This window comes from Carcharodon carcharias, chromosome 3, assembly GCF_017639515.1.
Source record: "Carcharodon carcharias isolate sCarCar2 chromosome 3, sCarCar2.pri, whole genome shotgun sequence".
In the NCBI taxonomy this organism is placed as follows: Eukaryota; Metazoa; Chordata; class Chondrichthyes; order Lamniformes; family Lamnidae; genus Carcharodon; species Carcharodon carcharias.
Genome location: NC_054469.1, coordinates 204,462,779 through 204,478,678, shown reverse-complemented (window position 1 = coordinate 204,478,678; position 15,900 = coordinate 204,462,779). Strand labels below are relative to the sequence as shown.

The window sequence follows — 15,900 nt, the reverse complement described above, 5'->3', positions numbered from 1 at the left end:
TAGCATACTCCTGACTTGTGTCTTGTAGATGGTGGACAGGCTTTGGGGAGTCAGGAGAGTTACTCGCGGCAGGATTCCTAGCCTCTGACCTGCTCTTGTAGCCACAATATTTATATGGCTAGTCCAGTTCAGTTTCTGGTCAATGTTAACCATTAGGATGTTGATAGTGGGGGATTCAGTGATGGTAATGCCATTGATTGTCAATGGGGAAGGTTAGATTCTCCCTTGTTGGAGATGGTCATTGCCTGGCACTTCTGTGGCATGAATATTACTTGCCACATGTCAGCCCAAGCCTGAATTAGGCGCAGGTCTTGCTGCATTTGAACATGGGCTACTTCAGTATCTGAGGAGTTGTGAATGGTGCTGAACATTGTGCAATCATCAGCGAGGATCCTTATGGTGGAAGGAAGATCATTGATGAAGCAGCTGAAGATTGTTGGGCCTAGGAGACTACCTGGTGAAACTCCTGCAGTGATGTCCTGGAACTGAGACGATTCACCTCCAACAACCACAATCATCTCTTTATGCTCGGTGTGACTCCAACCACGGAGCGTTTTCCCCCCGATTCTCATGGACTCCAGTTTGGCTAGGGATCCTTAATACCACACTTAGTAAAATGCTTCCGTGATGTCAAGGGCAATCACTTTCAACTCACCTCTTATTTACCAGTTCCCCACGTACAGGCTGCAGATGCCTCCCTTGACTGTGCCATCGCACACCCAGTACCAAACCACCACCCCCCAGAAAACAAATCTGTGAGGGACTGACCATGCCCTGCACAGTGTGCGGCATTGATTGACAGCTCAAACAGGCTCTCCACCACCCTGGAATGGGGCAAGGAACGGCTTTGTAGAATGAGGTGTACTGTCCCCTGAGTGCCTTTAATATCCTGTCCGACTACACGGTGCGCACTGTCTCTGGACTGCCTTTAATTTCCCTCCCGACTACAGGGTGTGCACTGTCCCCTGAGTGCCTTTAATATCCTGTCTGACTACACGGTGCGCACTGTTACCGGATGGCCTTTAATTTCCCTCCCAACTACACGGTGTGCACTGTTCCTGGATGGCCTTTGATTTCTGGCTAGGCTACACGGTGCGCACTGCCCAGGACTGCCTGACGCTTACCCCCTTCATCCTGTAAGACCACCACACCCACACCTAGTCATGTGGCTCCCCCGCCCTCACCCTCATTTACTAAAGTGACTTTCCAGCATTCAAAGATTATGTACTGTATACTCTGATCCTTGACCTTGCTACGTTCACTTAAAACTGGACACGCAAAGGACACAAGGTCCACTGATAGTGAACAATAATGCCAAACCTTAGATAATCTAGGGCAACAACCCAAAAAATGTAGTTTGCACTACTGGAGTTCAAGATTCTTTATTTACACATTTCCAATGGCATTTTCAGATTCTTATTTTGTGCATCTTTCAGGCTGGAATTTTGCAGCCCCAGTGTGGCTGTGACAGGGATCGGGCCCTAAAATGCAGTGAGACATTTTAATCTCCACTGACATCCCGCTGGCATAAAATTCTACCCTTAGCATACTTCACTTTTCTTCCTGCATATTTCTTTACTAATTTGTTCATGGGTGTCATTGGCCAGGCCAGAATTTATTGCCTATCCCTTTATGCCTTTGTTCGGAGGGCATTTAAGTGTCAATCGCATTGCTGTGGTCTGCAGCCACATGGCTTTTTATGGCAATTGTTTTATGGTTGTCACTTATTTCCAGAGCTTAATTCCAGATTTTTATTGAATTCAAATTTCACCGCTTGTCATGGTGGGATTTGAACCCAGGACCCCACAGCATTACCCTGGGTCTCTGGAATACTAGTTCAGTAACAATACCATTATGGCACAACCCCATGAATCTTGGAGTATTAACAAATTTGCATCTATTTTTTCACAGAAAGAGAGTCTGACTGCTTGTTGCCTTTAATGTTCCCAACTTTATAAAATAGCACATACTCTGACACATGGTTAGGAATTCGATGGAGAGGTGCCAGGAAAGTGAAATAGAGTGGATGATCTGCTGATGTGAAGCAGGCATCATTTTCCGATTACACATTGCTAGCATGGTATCTCACAATCAGAATAGATAGTGGTAATTTAGACGTGTGCCGTGCACGATATTGCACTGTGACTGGAAGCTCGCACCCATTCATCCAGCAGATTTCAAGTGAGCGTCATACACCAGTGATGCAAATTGGAAATTTGGGCAAAGCCTGCACTTGATTCTCCAAAAATGCTTCCCTTAATTTGGTGACCTGCATTACAGTCAAGGGTGCCACCTGCCTGCTGCTTAGCCTTACATGCTCATACATGAGGGCCGACTCCATAATCCAGCTCTAACAGTGGAAAGCAGCAGCCATAAGGAACATATCTTGGCAGCTGCAGGCACCGTCTCATTGTTGGGTTGTCTCAGGAGACCTTGGGTGTCTTATTCCAGTTAAGAGATCTGGCTGGAGGCAAAGGTCTTTCCTTCAAAGTACTTATATTTACATAACTAACTAGATACAAGATGACAGAATACCAGGACCCGAGCTACTGCTGCTCTCAGAGTAACATCATTATGACATAACTTCTTATACACATGCTCAGTAGCTATTATTAAAATATTAGAGTTAACCCTTTGCTCTACAGGTACTTACATAATGAGGTTGAAAATTGAGGCTCATTGCACTTGTTTTATGGGCACACTGAGAACCAATTGCAGGGACCAACATTGTGAGCCAACACCTGCCTGTAAGATGACTGACCTGATCGCAGGTTATGCCCTTTTTGCAGGTGTCCCTGGTGGTCTCTTGAAATAAGCATTAAGCCCCTTACATAAGCAAGTATAGGGCCTCAGGAGTGTTTTAGGCCCTGTATTGCTGATATTGGAGTGCAATGAATGGAACAGTCTAAACCTCTTCAGCTCAGCACACTCTGCTAGGCTTCCTGCGATCTTTGGTGGGAATAGATGCCCCTGGCCAGCCAAAGGCATTTAAATCACAGTGCTTTCCCCAGCCCTGTGAACTTTGGAGAGGTCAGTGGTGATCCAGGGTGGGCGTAATTCATTCTCACATGGAGATGTGCCGCTCCTATATTGGGATTCTTTTGCTGATCAGGTTACAAAAATAACCAGAGTGTTAAATCCGAAGAGAACTCAAAACTGTTTAGCAGCGTGGTAATGGTACTGTCAGAGTAGAATAAAACAGTTAAGAGTAAATATAAAAAGAAACATTGACTAACATATTCACAATTATGGAGGATTATTGTTCCTTGGTAAGGTTGTGGTTAAATTTTTGTTCATATGGGCTTTTTCTCTTGCAAATGCAAATCACAATAGAGCTTTTGCCTTCTCTTGATGTTGTTTTTCATTTTATTCTTCTTTGCAGAGACATAAATTCAAAAATCTCAACCCATGTATATCAATGTTTAGAAGGCAGATTTTAGACACAAGGCTTCACATTCTTTCCGGGTGTCAAATCTGTTCTTGTTTCCTCCACACCCACCATACCAGAATCTTTTGCAGACTTGTTCTGTTGCATCAAAGAACCATTTTAAATTGTAGCTGTAACAGCTCCCGCTTTCGACATTTAATTCACATACATTCAGAACTGAAAAGAATGAGAAGTAAAAGAGAAATCAGTAAGCAATTAATGGAATGCACAGGAATGAAATGTATGGAAAAAAAGGACATACCTTAAAGAAATAGGTTTCACCAAAGCTCTTTTGTTTGAACACACTGCACATTGTACCCACAGCCAGACTAATAGCCCTCCCGTAAATTAGGATGGTTTCAATAGATGCAATACTAAGCATTTATTGATATGTGATTGGGTCAGAAATCCTTAGCCCTCCCAGTACACTCCAACTGCAATTCTGACCAAGGAAGGACCAGGAAGTAGGTACTTGATGGGACTTCCTATGAAGCCTGGTAAAGGCCAGAGCTACTGTCCTTTGCAAGGCTATTGATACAGGAGGGGTTGAGGTCCAAGAGAAAGGGTGGGAGCTTGGGAACACCCTAGAACCAGAGTTACTGGCCAGTGGGGCACCAAAGATGTGACATGTGTTCGAACCTGGCCCAGTCAAATGAAGTGATCTCCTAATAAATCCATAGGGTCAGTGCTGGAGGTTGCCAGTGGTCATTATCCTGGAATAATTCATGGAATTGTTGACCTGTGCACTCTATGGTCCGTAATCTTCAGAGGATTGATCAGCATCAAAACCAGTGCCAGAGAAATGGCACATTTTAATCTGAAAACCTGTTCACCAATGGGAAAATCCTTTGGGATTCATTAATTTTCAGCACCATGGAGAAGGACAGCTTCAAATCTCTCTCCATACCAGATAACCTGATGCATGTAGAACTTGCATGGGTCTTGTTTAACTGCATGTAATGTAGTATGGATTCTTGTTTCATGTTCTTATCACCTTGCAATTGAGCACTATGGGGAATGGATAGGGATGGGGTGAATTAGATAACTCTTTCAAAAAGCTGAATGGTGCTCATGATAGGAAAGTAATGGTTTCTTGATCTACAAGGGTTTATATGGCAAAAGCAGGTTTTCATCCTGCATATTTTCCCAAGGTGTCATGCATTCCTGGTCCAAATCTGCATGTGTGTTTTTACCATGAAAGTCTCCTGTCAATTAGCCAGCATGCAAATGGGCATGGCACCGCAGAGTGCTGCACAATTGGCTCGTTTCAGAGAGGTGGATGTTGGCCTACATTGCCTTAGGCAGTGAGCTGATGGAACAGGCTCTCCATCCATTATAGAATATACTTTCCTGTCCATCAACTTCAACAGGAAATGATAATTGGGCAGGGTCTACAGTGATAAAAGCAAAATACTGCGGATGCTAGAAACCTGAAACAAAACCAAAAATTGCTGGAAAAACTCAGCAGGTCTGACAGCATCTGTGGAGAGGAAGACAGAGTTAACGTTTTGATTCGGTATGACCCTTCATCAGAACTCAACTCGTATGGACTCGAATCATTAACTCTGTCTTCCTCTCCACAGATGCTGTCAGACCTGCTGAGTTTTTCCAGCAATTTTTGTTTTTGTTTCAGGGTCTATAGTGGGCTAGGTACTATGAACTCACCACCCAAAGTGGTTATTACCCATAGAGTTTTCCTTTCAATTCCTTTACTTGACTAAAATTAGTCATTTTCATTTCTGCGGATTAGATCTTAGCTTTGTGTGACACTGTAAAATGTAGTAGTGAATCAGCAACCTGCTTTACACCAATTTTACAGCAATTTTTATTTCAATCAGGAGAGTTGTAACATGGGTGGCAGATTCACCATTGCCTAGGTTACGCTGTCACATAGCATCAACATTTACCCCTTGATTTCTGGAACTACATCTTTCTGTTTACCTTTATTGTCCTCACTGGAGAAAGTGTTTCCTTGGCGTTCAATCAAAGTTTCACCTGGAGAAGAAACAATTAACTCATAATAAAAATGCTGTATGGAATGAGCAGATTCTTCAAGAAGAAAATAAAGCTTTATTCGTTTTGTTCATTGACTCTGGAAACAACATCACCTCTAAAGAAAAAATATTTCCTGAGATCTTTGTTATGTTTTTGCTGGTGAGGATTGCTGCTGAGAAAAGCAACCTTTCTCTTTACTCTGGCAGATTATTTCCATGTGTTAATACCAGTACATGACAGACTCAGGAAGGGACAGGCTGTGACCCAGATGAATTACTTACTCCATGAGCACTTGCAGGTAAAATCAACCCTCTGTAATGCATTAGCTTTGGCAATGAAGGTCCATCATTGCTGGGAGTCTTATCAGGCATTCATTAAGGATGCCTGAGGATCAGGCACTTTGTTTGACTCAAACCACTGGGCCTTGATTTTACCTTGGTGCACCTGGCTGGGGGCTGGCACATGCAACAGGTTTTCCAGTCTTGTCCTGCCAGAGGCCCAAGGCATTTCAACTTACCAGTCCCATCTCCATGGTGCTGGTTTAAACACCCACTCGATCCTAACCAGATCTAATAACTGGGGAAGGTGTGGAAGTGGGATATCCAGTGGCAGGAGGCAGCTGCTGAGGACCTGAGGGAAAGGGTCCTGGCACTAAGGTATGTGTTTTTGGGGGCTCTCAAGGGTGCATGAGGCACTGGTGTCAGAAGGGAAGTACAAAGTGGGCTGGGAAGAGGAGGAGGTAATGAAAACTCGAGCTAGAGAAGACCCAAGGTTTCATTGAGGTGGGCCAATGGAACATTCCAGTCATTTCTGCCCACAGGAAACATAAGTTTTTTTTTTAAAAAAAGTAGCTCATATTTCTCTCAATGCAACTCCTGGAAGGTTTGACCTGGTGGGCAAGGTACCTCTGCTCTTCTGCTCAAGCCTCAGGCTAAAATTGCTTTTGGGTTCAGATTATATCGTCAAGGGCTTGAACAGCATATTTGGATCCCCTTGTGTGCCTGGCTCACTTGCTGAAAATAACAGGGAAATCCCACTCACAGGGGCCAGGAAGTGGCTAATGCAGAGAAATGTCCTACTGTAATCTCACAAAGAGAAACAAAACAAGTTGATGCCAAGGTTTTGTTGGATGGTTAGGAGAGGTGACTGAAAATTTAAACTATGACATGTATTTTCATAAGTGGGGAAGGAGGTACAGAAGGTGCTTGGGGAAGGAATTTCAAAGCATATGGATGAGGCAGCCAATGACTGTGCTAGGACAGAATCAACAGATGAACTGGGGGCCAGAGTAGAGGAAGAAATGTAAGGCTGGAGCAGGTTACAGAGGTCGTGTGAGGTGAACACTTTAAATCAGATCTGTTGGGATATAATGGGCCCCGTGTGAGTCATTCGTTATTGGGGGTGGGAGATGGGTATTTGGTGAGTCAATGGCACTTAAGCCTAGATTTTTGCTGCATTGTGGAGGCTCCATGGTTTATCCAAAATGGTGCCAGGACCCTGACTCCAGAAGTTCCATTCCCATTTCTGACAGATCCTATTTTTGCAGGGTGGGGTCTAATTAATCCATGGGAGACATCTGAAAACAGCAGGGCCATTTGAACTCTGTGCTAAGTTCAACCAGAACCCATTTTCGCTGGACTGAGGGGCTTATCCCATAGTGTGTGAGTTGTGATTTTTTTAAAGTTGACGCAAATGCTTGTAAAAGGTGGATATGATCTATGGAACTGTCAAATTGCAAAGTTATTTGAATAATCTGCCCTCTAAATTTTGAAAAAAAGTTGCCTGTGACTCTGACTTGAAAAGGATTGGTGCTTCCAGTTTCAACAGCTGTTAGTTGACATAATTCTAAGAGCTATCATTGTAGCATTATTACTGCTTGCTGCTTTTACAACCTGTCTTTATCACAGTAGGGGTGGGGGGGGGGGGGGGGTGGCGGTGGGGAGGTCGGGTTGTAAATTCAGTTTGATTGACAGCTCCAAGAGCCCATTAAGGGATTAGTTGTCTGTGATATGGGGTTATGAATACAAATACTTGTTTTTATAAGGGATTAAGTACTTAAAGGGATTTAAATGTATTGAATTAGTTTTTATTAATGAGATTGTTTTTTATGTTGTGAAGTCTGATATAAATACTTAAAACTTAATTTTATTTCATCTTGGCATGGCTCCTGAGCTTTGCCCATGTTCGATACTGGTTGAGTTGACATGGAGGGTGTAAGGGCAAAGGATGGTGGGTGGGGGGCATGGCATGGTTATGTCCTGGCACCAAGCTGGCATGGGGGCTACATGGGGCCATTATGTGAGGGATCATGGTTGTCATGAGTTGCAATGGATCGTTTATGAGGAGTGGGTTGGCAGTGAGAGGATGTGAGGGGTGAAGGCTAGAGGGCTTAATATTAAACAACACAACTGGGACAAAGTCCCAGAGAACCGAGGTGGGCCTTTTCAACATTCAGCAGCCTCTGAACTGTTTCTTATTGAAATAGTTTACCCCCATAAGATTTCTGCCTTTACCTACACAGAACATAAGCCTGCTTAGGGTGACATTTTTGTAGTGTAATGGAAATGTGACCATTCCTAAAACTGGGATGATTGAGTTATTATAAGCTTGAAGAGTGTCTGTTGCAGGAGTGAGACACAGCTGTGAAAAATACCAATGGTAAAGTTTTCCCTCAGAATAGATACTTTCATGCCAACGTTGATAAGAACCAACGCTGAGGTCCCACAATCTCGAGTTACACCTTTTCCCTCGAGCTGCACATAGTGTTGTAAATTGATGAGCACTTCCACAATTTAGGCACAATTTTCAAGGATCTGACCATGGTGGAGCTGGTGTTGATAAGACTGCTGAGAATTCTTTGTCCATAACCTTTGCGCTTGAGCTGGTTGTGTCTAATTCTGTTGGTGCCTTCCTGTGTAACCTCTTTGAATCAAATATGGTAGATTTGATTTCGACTGCCAAGGACGCGCCCTTTTCCAAGATTAAATCATCAGTCTCCATGAGGAGATGTTCCCTAATTCGTGGAATTGAAGTCTTTTCAATTAATTGGTCACAAATTAGTTCATTGGTTAGTGTTCCAAATTTACATGTAGAAACCAATTGCTGCAAATGCTGCAATTGCTGCGTGTTACTTAATAGGTTCACCATTCTCCTGGCACCTCTGGTGGAATTTATACTGTGCGATTATCACCTTTTTCTTTGGCCTCAAGTATTTTTCGATAGCACTTACTGCTGTATCAAACATGAATGTGTCTTCTGTGAGCTGCTTGAATATTCACTGGCCTTCTGCCCCAAGATAATGTACAAAAATATCACCACCTTGTGGACCGCTGCTACTTCTGGACTGTCCATCTCTGTAGCAAGCAAATAGGTCTTGAGCTCCGAAATCCATTAATCCCATGGCATGGGTGGATTACCGGTGAAGAAAGGAAAGGTACAGGAGCCTGTAAATTTAAACTTTTCTCCATCGTCACTTTTCCCTGAATCCACACCCAAGCTTAATCAATCAATCGCAGTGAACATCATTAATAAATAGACTCACGTAATCAAAAACAGAATAAACGAACACTACAGAAGGTAGATGTTGGGAATACAGAAACGTAGACATTGAGAGGTTGATTCTAGAGCTAATGATGCTAGTGGATAAAGGTTTAAGCAGTGGTGGAGATGGGCCAATGGTGCAGTTGGAACGTAAGCGACCTAGGTAGTGGATGAGACATATGGGCAAACAGAACAATACAACTATTTCAGCCTAAACAGGTAGGCAGGGAGTGGGCTTGAGCAGATACCAAAAGTGAGGAGATTTGGATGGAAGCCAAAAACAAAGGCTTCAGTCTTCCTTGTGTGCAAACACATGAAAACACGACTTCTCAGAAAGAAAAGTAGGTTTAGTGTTCAGGAGTTGGGCAGGAGAGAATGAAAGAGGTAAGAGATAGGTCACACTGAAAAGATGAGCATAGTGAAAATGAAGAGAAGTTGCAAAGTGACAGTGTGCTAATATTATGAAAGGTAAGAGATTCAGAGATAGAAAACCCTTCAGCACAGTTTAATCTCAGCCTTCCAGAACAACAATCCTACCATTTTATCCTTACCCTTTAGCAGTCATTTGAACCTTTAGCATGTGGACAATGTAGCTCTCCTTTAGTACTGTCTTGGAGTGTTAGCCCCAGGTATGTACACAAATTCTTTTGGAATCAACCACTTCCTGGCTCAGAAAGCTAGCAACTGGGCCAAGCATAGTATGGCTCATAAAGGAGTTTGAGGGGCTGAGGTCAGGTAATAAAGATGCTAAAATATTTTTATACATCACAAATGGAAAATACAAATGATAAAATGTTTCTGGGTTAATATTTATAGTCACAGGTGAGGGATTATTATTGCACCTGTAATATTTATAGTCACAGGGGAGTGAATGTTATTGTATTTGTAATTTTTTTTATATGTCAGTTAGCTTGTGTAGAGAGCATGTGTCCGTATTTAATCAATTAAAGGAGAATAATCATGCATTGAGACATCGGCTTTCCTAGGATACAACTCATTTCTCAAATTCTAAAATGCTAAATCATAAAAACATGTTCAGGAAAACATTTAAACATTTGTGGAACTTCCTTAAAGAATGTGTGTGTTAAGGGATAATTGGAGTTTTCAATAAATATTTAGAGGTAAAGCTAATAAGGCAACATAGGTGGATATATGGATTTGAGGTATATATCAGTCATAATTAAAAGGTGAAGCATGCCTGTGAAGCCGAATGGCATCCTCCTATGTCCCTATGGATCTTCTTGACTACTTACCATTAATATTGGCTTTTAGGCCTTCCATGTTTTGCATCATATTTGCTCTGTAATGAGGAGTTCATACATTAGTCACTGGGGAATACTGACGTGAATGTTCAATGTCTGGTAGTGAGTAGCTTTAAGACATACCGCTCTAAATCTGCAGAGGCTCTGGTTTCCCTTGCTCGCTGAGATTTTATTCCTCCACACTCCCTCTGTAGAGCTGCAGGTGGATAATTGTTGATTCCCACTGTCAAATTAAAAACAAACACTCTCTTTACTAGAACCGTGTCAGTCAGCCTGTTTCAGAATAAAACCTGAGGTAGGACTCCATGAACTGCTTCATTCCGAGAGAACTGCAGATTAAGGGATGACCCAGAAAGCGATACTTTCTATTTCACAAAGGTCTACTGTTAAAAATTTTGAGTTCCCATTGGACAGAAGATTTTTGAAACATTTAATGAAAGTTTACTGCACTCCAGTTATGATTTAAATATTAATAAGAAAGTGAGAGATTTAGAGGTATGGGTTGCCGTTATTAAAGCAGCTTCCTTCTGTTGCCCGAAGTGTCAATGAGTGACTTTTACCTGCTCTCTAATTCACATTATATGGTTAATTATCCCTGCACATCACCAGGACAATGAATTGGAACACACGAGCAATAAGAAGGATAAGCAGCCAGGACAGGCAGACAGTTTATGTTTCCAATTAATGCCTTAATTAAGAAAGAAAACAGGATGAAAAGGATGTATTTTAAATATAAACCAACCCAAGTACTTCTGCCATGAGGTGACTTAGGGATAATGCTGCTTCAGATTTTGTCAGTCCCACCACAGTGCCTGCATTTGATTGATACCAGTGTTTCCTTGTATTGTAATATAATAAATATTTTTACCCCAATTGTGTGCAGCACTTCACTCATATTGAGAACAATGGTTCACACAGAGACCAGGAATGGAACCCTGGTTGCTCTGATTAAAGACTATTTGAAAATAGTCAAAGATTTTTACTTCCATCCCTTGTTGTACATGCATTGTTTTTCATTCTCAGAATGTGGACATCTCTGGCAAGGCTGGCATTTAGTGTCCATCCCTAGCCGAAGGTGGTGCTTGGCTATTTTGAGCAATTACTGTCCTTTTCTTTATCGAGGTTTTCATGCTTCCTATTCTATTTCAGAGGGCAGTTGGAGTTGGTGTGGGTCCACAGCCACATGTAGATTTGACTGGGTAAGGAAAGCAAACTTCATGGATGCAGCTGTGAGGAGAGAACATAGAGTATGCGCAGATAGGCAGAGTAGAGATGTTGTAAAGCACAGGAGAAGTGGCTGAGTGGAGTTGTCTTTCTCTCTTTGACGTAGACAAGAATCTGTAAAAAATATTTTGAATCCGAAAAAATTATGTCAGACGTGTGGTGGAGCCCAAAAATCCACGTCTAAGTGATTGATTTATTTTACAATTAAGACAAGTGTATAATTTAACATTGAAATAAATTTAAAATTAATTAGATAGAGCATGTTAGTGTGAAAGGGCTCAATTTTCTTTGAATAGAATTCTGAGTATATAAATCCAAAGAATTAAGTAAGTAAAATAGAGGAGCTGATAAACAAAAACAAGGAGCAGAGTAAAAGGACAGGAACCAGGGAAGTGTAAAAAGAGACTCTATTTTAATATTAGTGAAGTAAAGAAAATAAGTTTATATAGGGATGTAATTGCAGGTGATGTGCCAAAACTGCAGCATGTGGAAGTTTGTGAAGTGCACACGATCCCGAATGACCATATCAGCAGTTAGTGTCTGTATCGTGAGGAACTTCAGCTCAGAGAGACAGTGAAAAGAAATGTGGTAGGGGCTAGGAGACAGTATTGTCAGGGGGTAGATACTGTTCTCTGCAGCCATGACTGGGTGTTGCAAAGGTTGCATTGCCTTCCTTGGTGCCAGGGTTAAGGCTATCTCCTCAGGCCTGGTGAAGAACTTGAAGTGGGAGGATCCAATTGTTGTGCTCCAAACAATGAGATACATAAAAATAGGAGTGAGATTCTGCTGAGAGAATCTGAGGAACTTTAAAAAGAACCTCATAAGTAATAAGCTCTGATTGTTACTTGAGCCACATGCACAATGGCATTGGAGTAAGCATTAGAAAGTTAAATGCGTAGATGAAAGAGTGCTATGGGAGGCAGGGGTTTCACTTCATGGGCCACTGGCACCAGTACTGCGGATAATATGAAGCTTGGGAGTGTTGTAACCTGTGAGGAGGACATTGTAGAAGTTCAAAAGGACATAGACAAGTTGGTGGAGTGGGCAAATAGGTGGCAAATGAAGCTCAATGTGGAGTGTAAGGTGATGTATTTTGATAGGAAGAACATGGACAGACAAAAAAAAGGGGTGAAATTTTGAAGGGGGTGCAGGAGCAGAAAGATTTGGTGTATATGTGCATAGATCATTGAAGGTGGCAGGACAGGTGGAGAGAGCAGTAAATAAAGCATATGGTGTTCTGGGCTTTATTAATAGGGGCATAAAGTACAAGAGCAAGGAGGTTATGCTGAATTTATATAAGATACTCTTTAGAGTGTCTTATTGGGGGAGGTGGTGACATAGTGGTATTCTCACTGGACTGGTAATCCAGAGACCCAGGGTAATGCTCTGGGCACCCATGTTCCAATCCCACCATGGCAGATGGTGAAATTTGAATTCAATAAAAATCTGGAAACGATGACCATGAATCCATTTCCGATTGTTGTAAAAACCCATCTGGTTCACTAATGCCCTTTAGGGAAGGAAATCTGTCATTCTTACCTGATCTGGCTTACATGTGATTCCAGGCCCACAGCAATGTGGTTGGCTCTTAAAATGCTCTCTGAACAAGGGGCAATTAGGGATGGGCAATAAATGCTGATCTAGTCAGCGATACCCACATCCCATGAACAAATATAAAAAAGAAAACCTCAGCTGGAGTATTGTGTACAGTTCTGGGCACCACATTATAAGAAGGATGTGAACACATTGGAGAGAGTGCAGAAAGAGTTTACAAGAGTGGTTCCAGGGATGAGAAACTTCAGTTACAGAAATAGATTGGAGAGATTGGGACTGTTCTCCGTGGAGAGAACAAGGCTAAAAGGAGATTTGATGGAGATGTTCAAAATCATGAGGGAGCTGGGCAGAGTATATAGGGAGAAGCTGTTTCCACTTGTAAAAGGATCAAGAATGAAAGGGCACAGATGTAAAGTGATTTGCAAAAGAAGCAAATGTGACATGAGGAAAAAACATTTTCACACAAAGTGAGTGGTTTGGGTCTGGAATGCACTGCCTGGAAATGTGGTGGAGGCAGGTCCAGCCATTTAATAGATGATTATTTGAATAGAAACAATGTGCAGGGGCACAGGGAAAAGGCAGGGCAATGGCACTGGGTCATAATGCTCATTTGGAGAGTCAATGCAGACGCGATGGGCTGAATGGCCTCCTTTTGTGCTGTTAAAATTCAGTGACTCTGTGAAGAAGGAGCTGTTCTGTTGGGACGAGCTCCACTTAAACCAGGCTGGAACCAGTTTCCTGGGGAATTAATAATTAGGGCAATAGATAGGGCATCAAACAAATAAAGATGGAGGTGGGAGAATTCAAGGGAGGGCAAATTCAAAGGCAGCAAGAGAAATAGCAAGGCTGTAGAGAAAAGTAATGACTTGGATAAAAGTAAATGAAGTGGGTCAGGACAGGACAGCTGAATAAAGGTAATAGGGCATTGATCATTAAGGTGACGTTAATGGAAAGTTAAAGCTAAAGACATCGTATATGAATGTGAAAGTGTTTGAAACAAAATAGATGATTTAATAACACAAATAGAAGTGAATAGATTTGATCTACAAACATTACAGATTTGTGGTTGCAGAGTGACCAAGGTTGGGAACTAAGTATTCCAAAATACTTGACTTTTAGAAGACCAGCAAAGTGGAAAAGGAACGGGGTAGCCTTGATATTAAAGGATGGGGAGAAGACATAAGAGAGAATAGACCTTAGCTCAGAAAATATGGATATAGAATCAGTTTGGGTAGTGCTAAGAAACAACAAAAGGCAGAAAGCACTGGTATGGGTGGTTTATAGGCACTACAACACTAGTTGGAGTGTCAGAAAAAGCATAGATCAGGAAATTAGAGGAGCACTAACAAGGGGTATATAGTAATAGTGTGTGACTTTAATCCTCATATGGAGTAGATGAACCAAACTTGCAGTAATAGTGTGGAAGATGAGTTCATGGAATGTATGAGAGTTTTCAAGATTGGTATGTTGGGGAACCAATTATTGTGAATTTTCTATTTTAGATACAGTATTGTGCATTAATAAAGGGTTAATTTATAATCCTGTAGAAAGGAGCACATAAATGTACAAATTAGGAGCAGGAGTAGGCCACTCGGCCCCTCGAGCCTTCTCTGTCATTTAATAAGATCGTGGCTGATCTGAATGTAACCTCAACTCCACATTCCCGCCTACCCCTGATAATTTTTCACCCCTTTGCTTATCAAGAATCTATCTAGCTCTGCCTTAAAAATATGCAAAGAATCTGCTTCCATTGCCTTTTGAGGAAGAGAGTTCCAAAGGCTCACAACGTTTTGAGAGATTACATTTCTCCTCATCTCTGTCTTAAATGAGAAATCCCTTATTTTTAAACAGTGACCCCTTGTTCTAGCTTCTCCCATAAGAGGAAACATCCTCTCCACAACCACGCTGCCAAAACCCCTCAAGGTAAAAAGCCTCATGGGAAGAGTGATCATAATATTTTGTCGAGTTTGAGAGTAATTTAGTCAAGTCTGTAATTTGGGTCTTGAATCTGAACAAAGCAGTACACTGTAATCTCTCAAATCTGGAAGCACCAGTTATCCAGTTTTTTCTGAGCACAAATGCAACTCCAGGGTGGTCACTTGTATCATTGCAATATGATTTTAGAAATGAACATTGGTTAAATTTAAAATTGATTTTTGGAAAATCAAACAATATGCTTCAATAACGAGACTCTCAAACAACAGGAATTTTTAAAAATACCCTTGACCCTGAAAGTAAGTCCCAACAAGTCCATCAACCTACAGTTTAGAAAGCGTTGTGCAAAGGCAATCAGAATGGAAGATAGATGAGACAGTCATCTGGGCCTGTTGATAATTCTGCACCGGCAAGCTTTGGAATATCAGCCTGCCTCGCCTCATTGGTCATTGCCAGCATCAAATTATATGTGGGTCAAGGAAGTAGGAACTGATGGTCTCGGGAGTCTCTGCCTTAGCCCGGCTCACTTCATCTTAAAGGCTTTACCAGGGGTAGAAAGTAAATACACCCCTCCCTTAACGTCATAGGATTCCCCAACTGTTAATCCTGCTGCAGTGAAGTTTCTGTCAGTTTTGGCAGACCCCTGGTGGAGTTAGGATGGAAGTTGGAACGAATAGAGAAAATGCAGCTATCAATGTCTCTACTTGTACTGAAAATGTGGGTAAACCTTGAGAACTATGTGCGTCCTAGCAAAGATGGGAGTTGTTTATATGGCTGATAGATTTTGTGAGCTAAGTAGCATTGCATACTGATTACCATGGCAATACTGTCATCTCAAACTCAGGAATCGCACTCTTCCCTCCGAATCAGGTCATGGGTGCAAGTCTCCCTTGAGACTTGAGCAAATAATCTAGGTTGACACTCACTGCAATATTGAGACTTCTACACTGTTGAAGGTTCTGT

General features: G+C 41.9%; 1 protein-coding gene across 1 annotated transcript in view; it reads right to left on the bottom strand.

Moving 5' to 3' along the window:
• Window positions 1–1,369: 1,369 nt before the first annotated feature.
• Window positions 1,370–15,900, bottom strand: part of LOC121276074 (collagen alpha-6(VI) chain-like) — a 158,178-nt gene continuing 143,647 nt past the window's right edge. The window contains exons 42-45 of the mRNA XM_041184014.1: window positions 10,348–10,447; window positions 10,216–10,262; window positions 5,369–5,422; window positions 1,370–3,604 (exon numbers count right to left, since the gene is read on the bottom strand). Of these exons, the coding sequence (XP_041039948.1) occupies window positions 3,423–3,604; window positions 5,369–5,422; window positions 10,216–10,262; window positions 10,348–10,447 (383 nt within the window). The 3' untranslated portion in view covers window positions 1,370–3,422. The remainder of the gene's footprint in view (window positions 3,605–5,368; window positions 5,423–10,215; window positions 10,263–10,347; window positions 10,448–15,900) is intronic.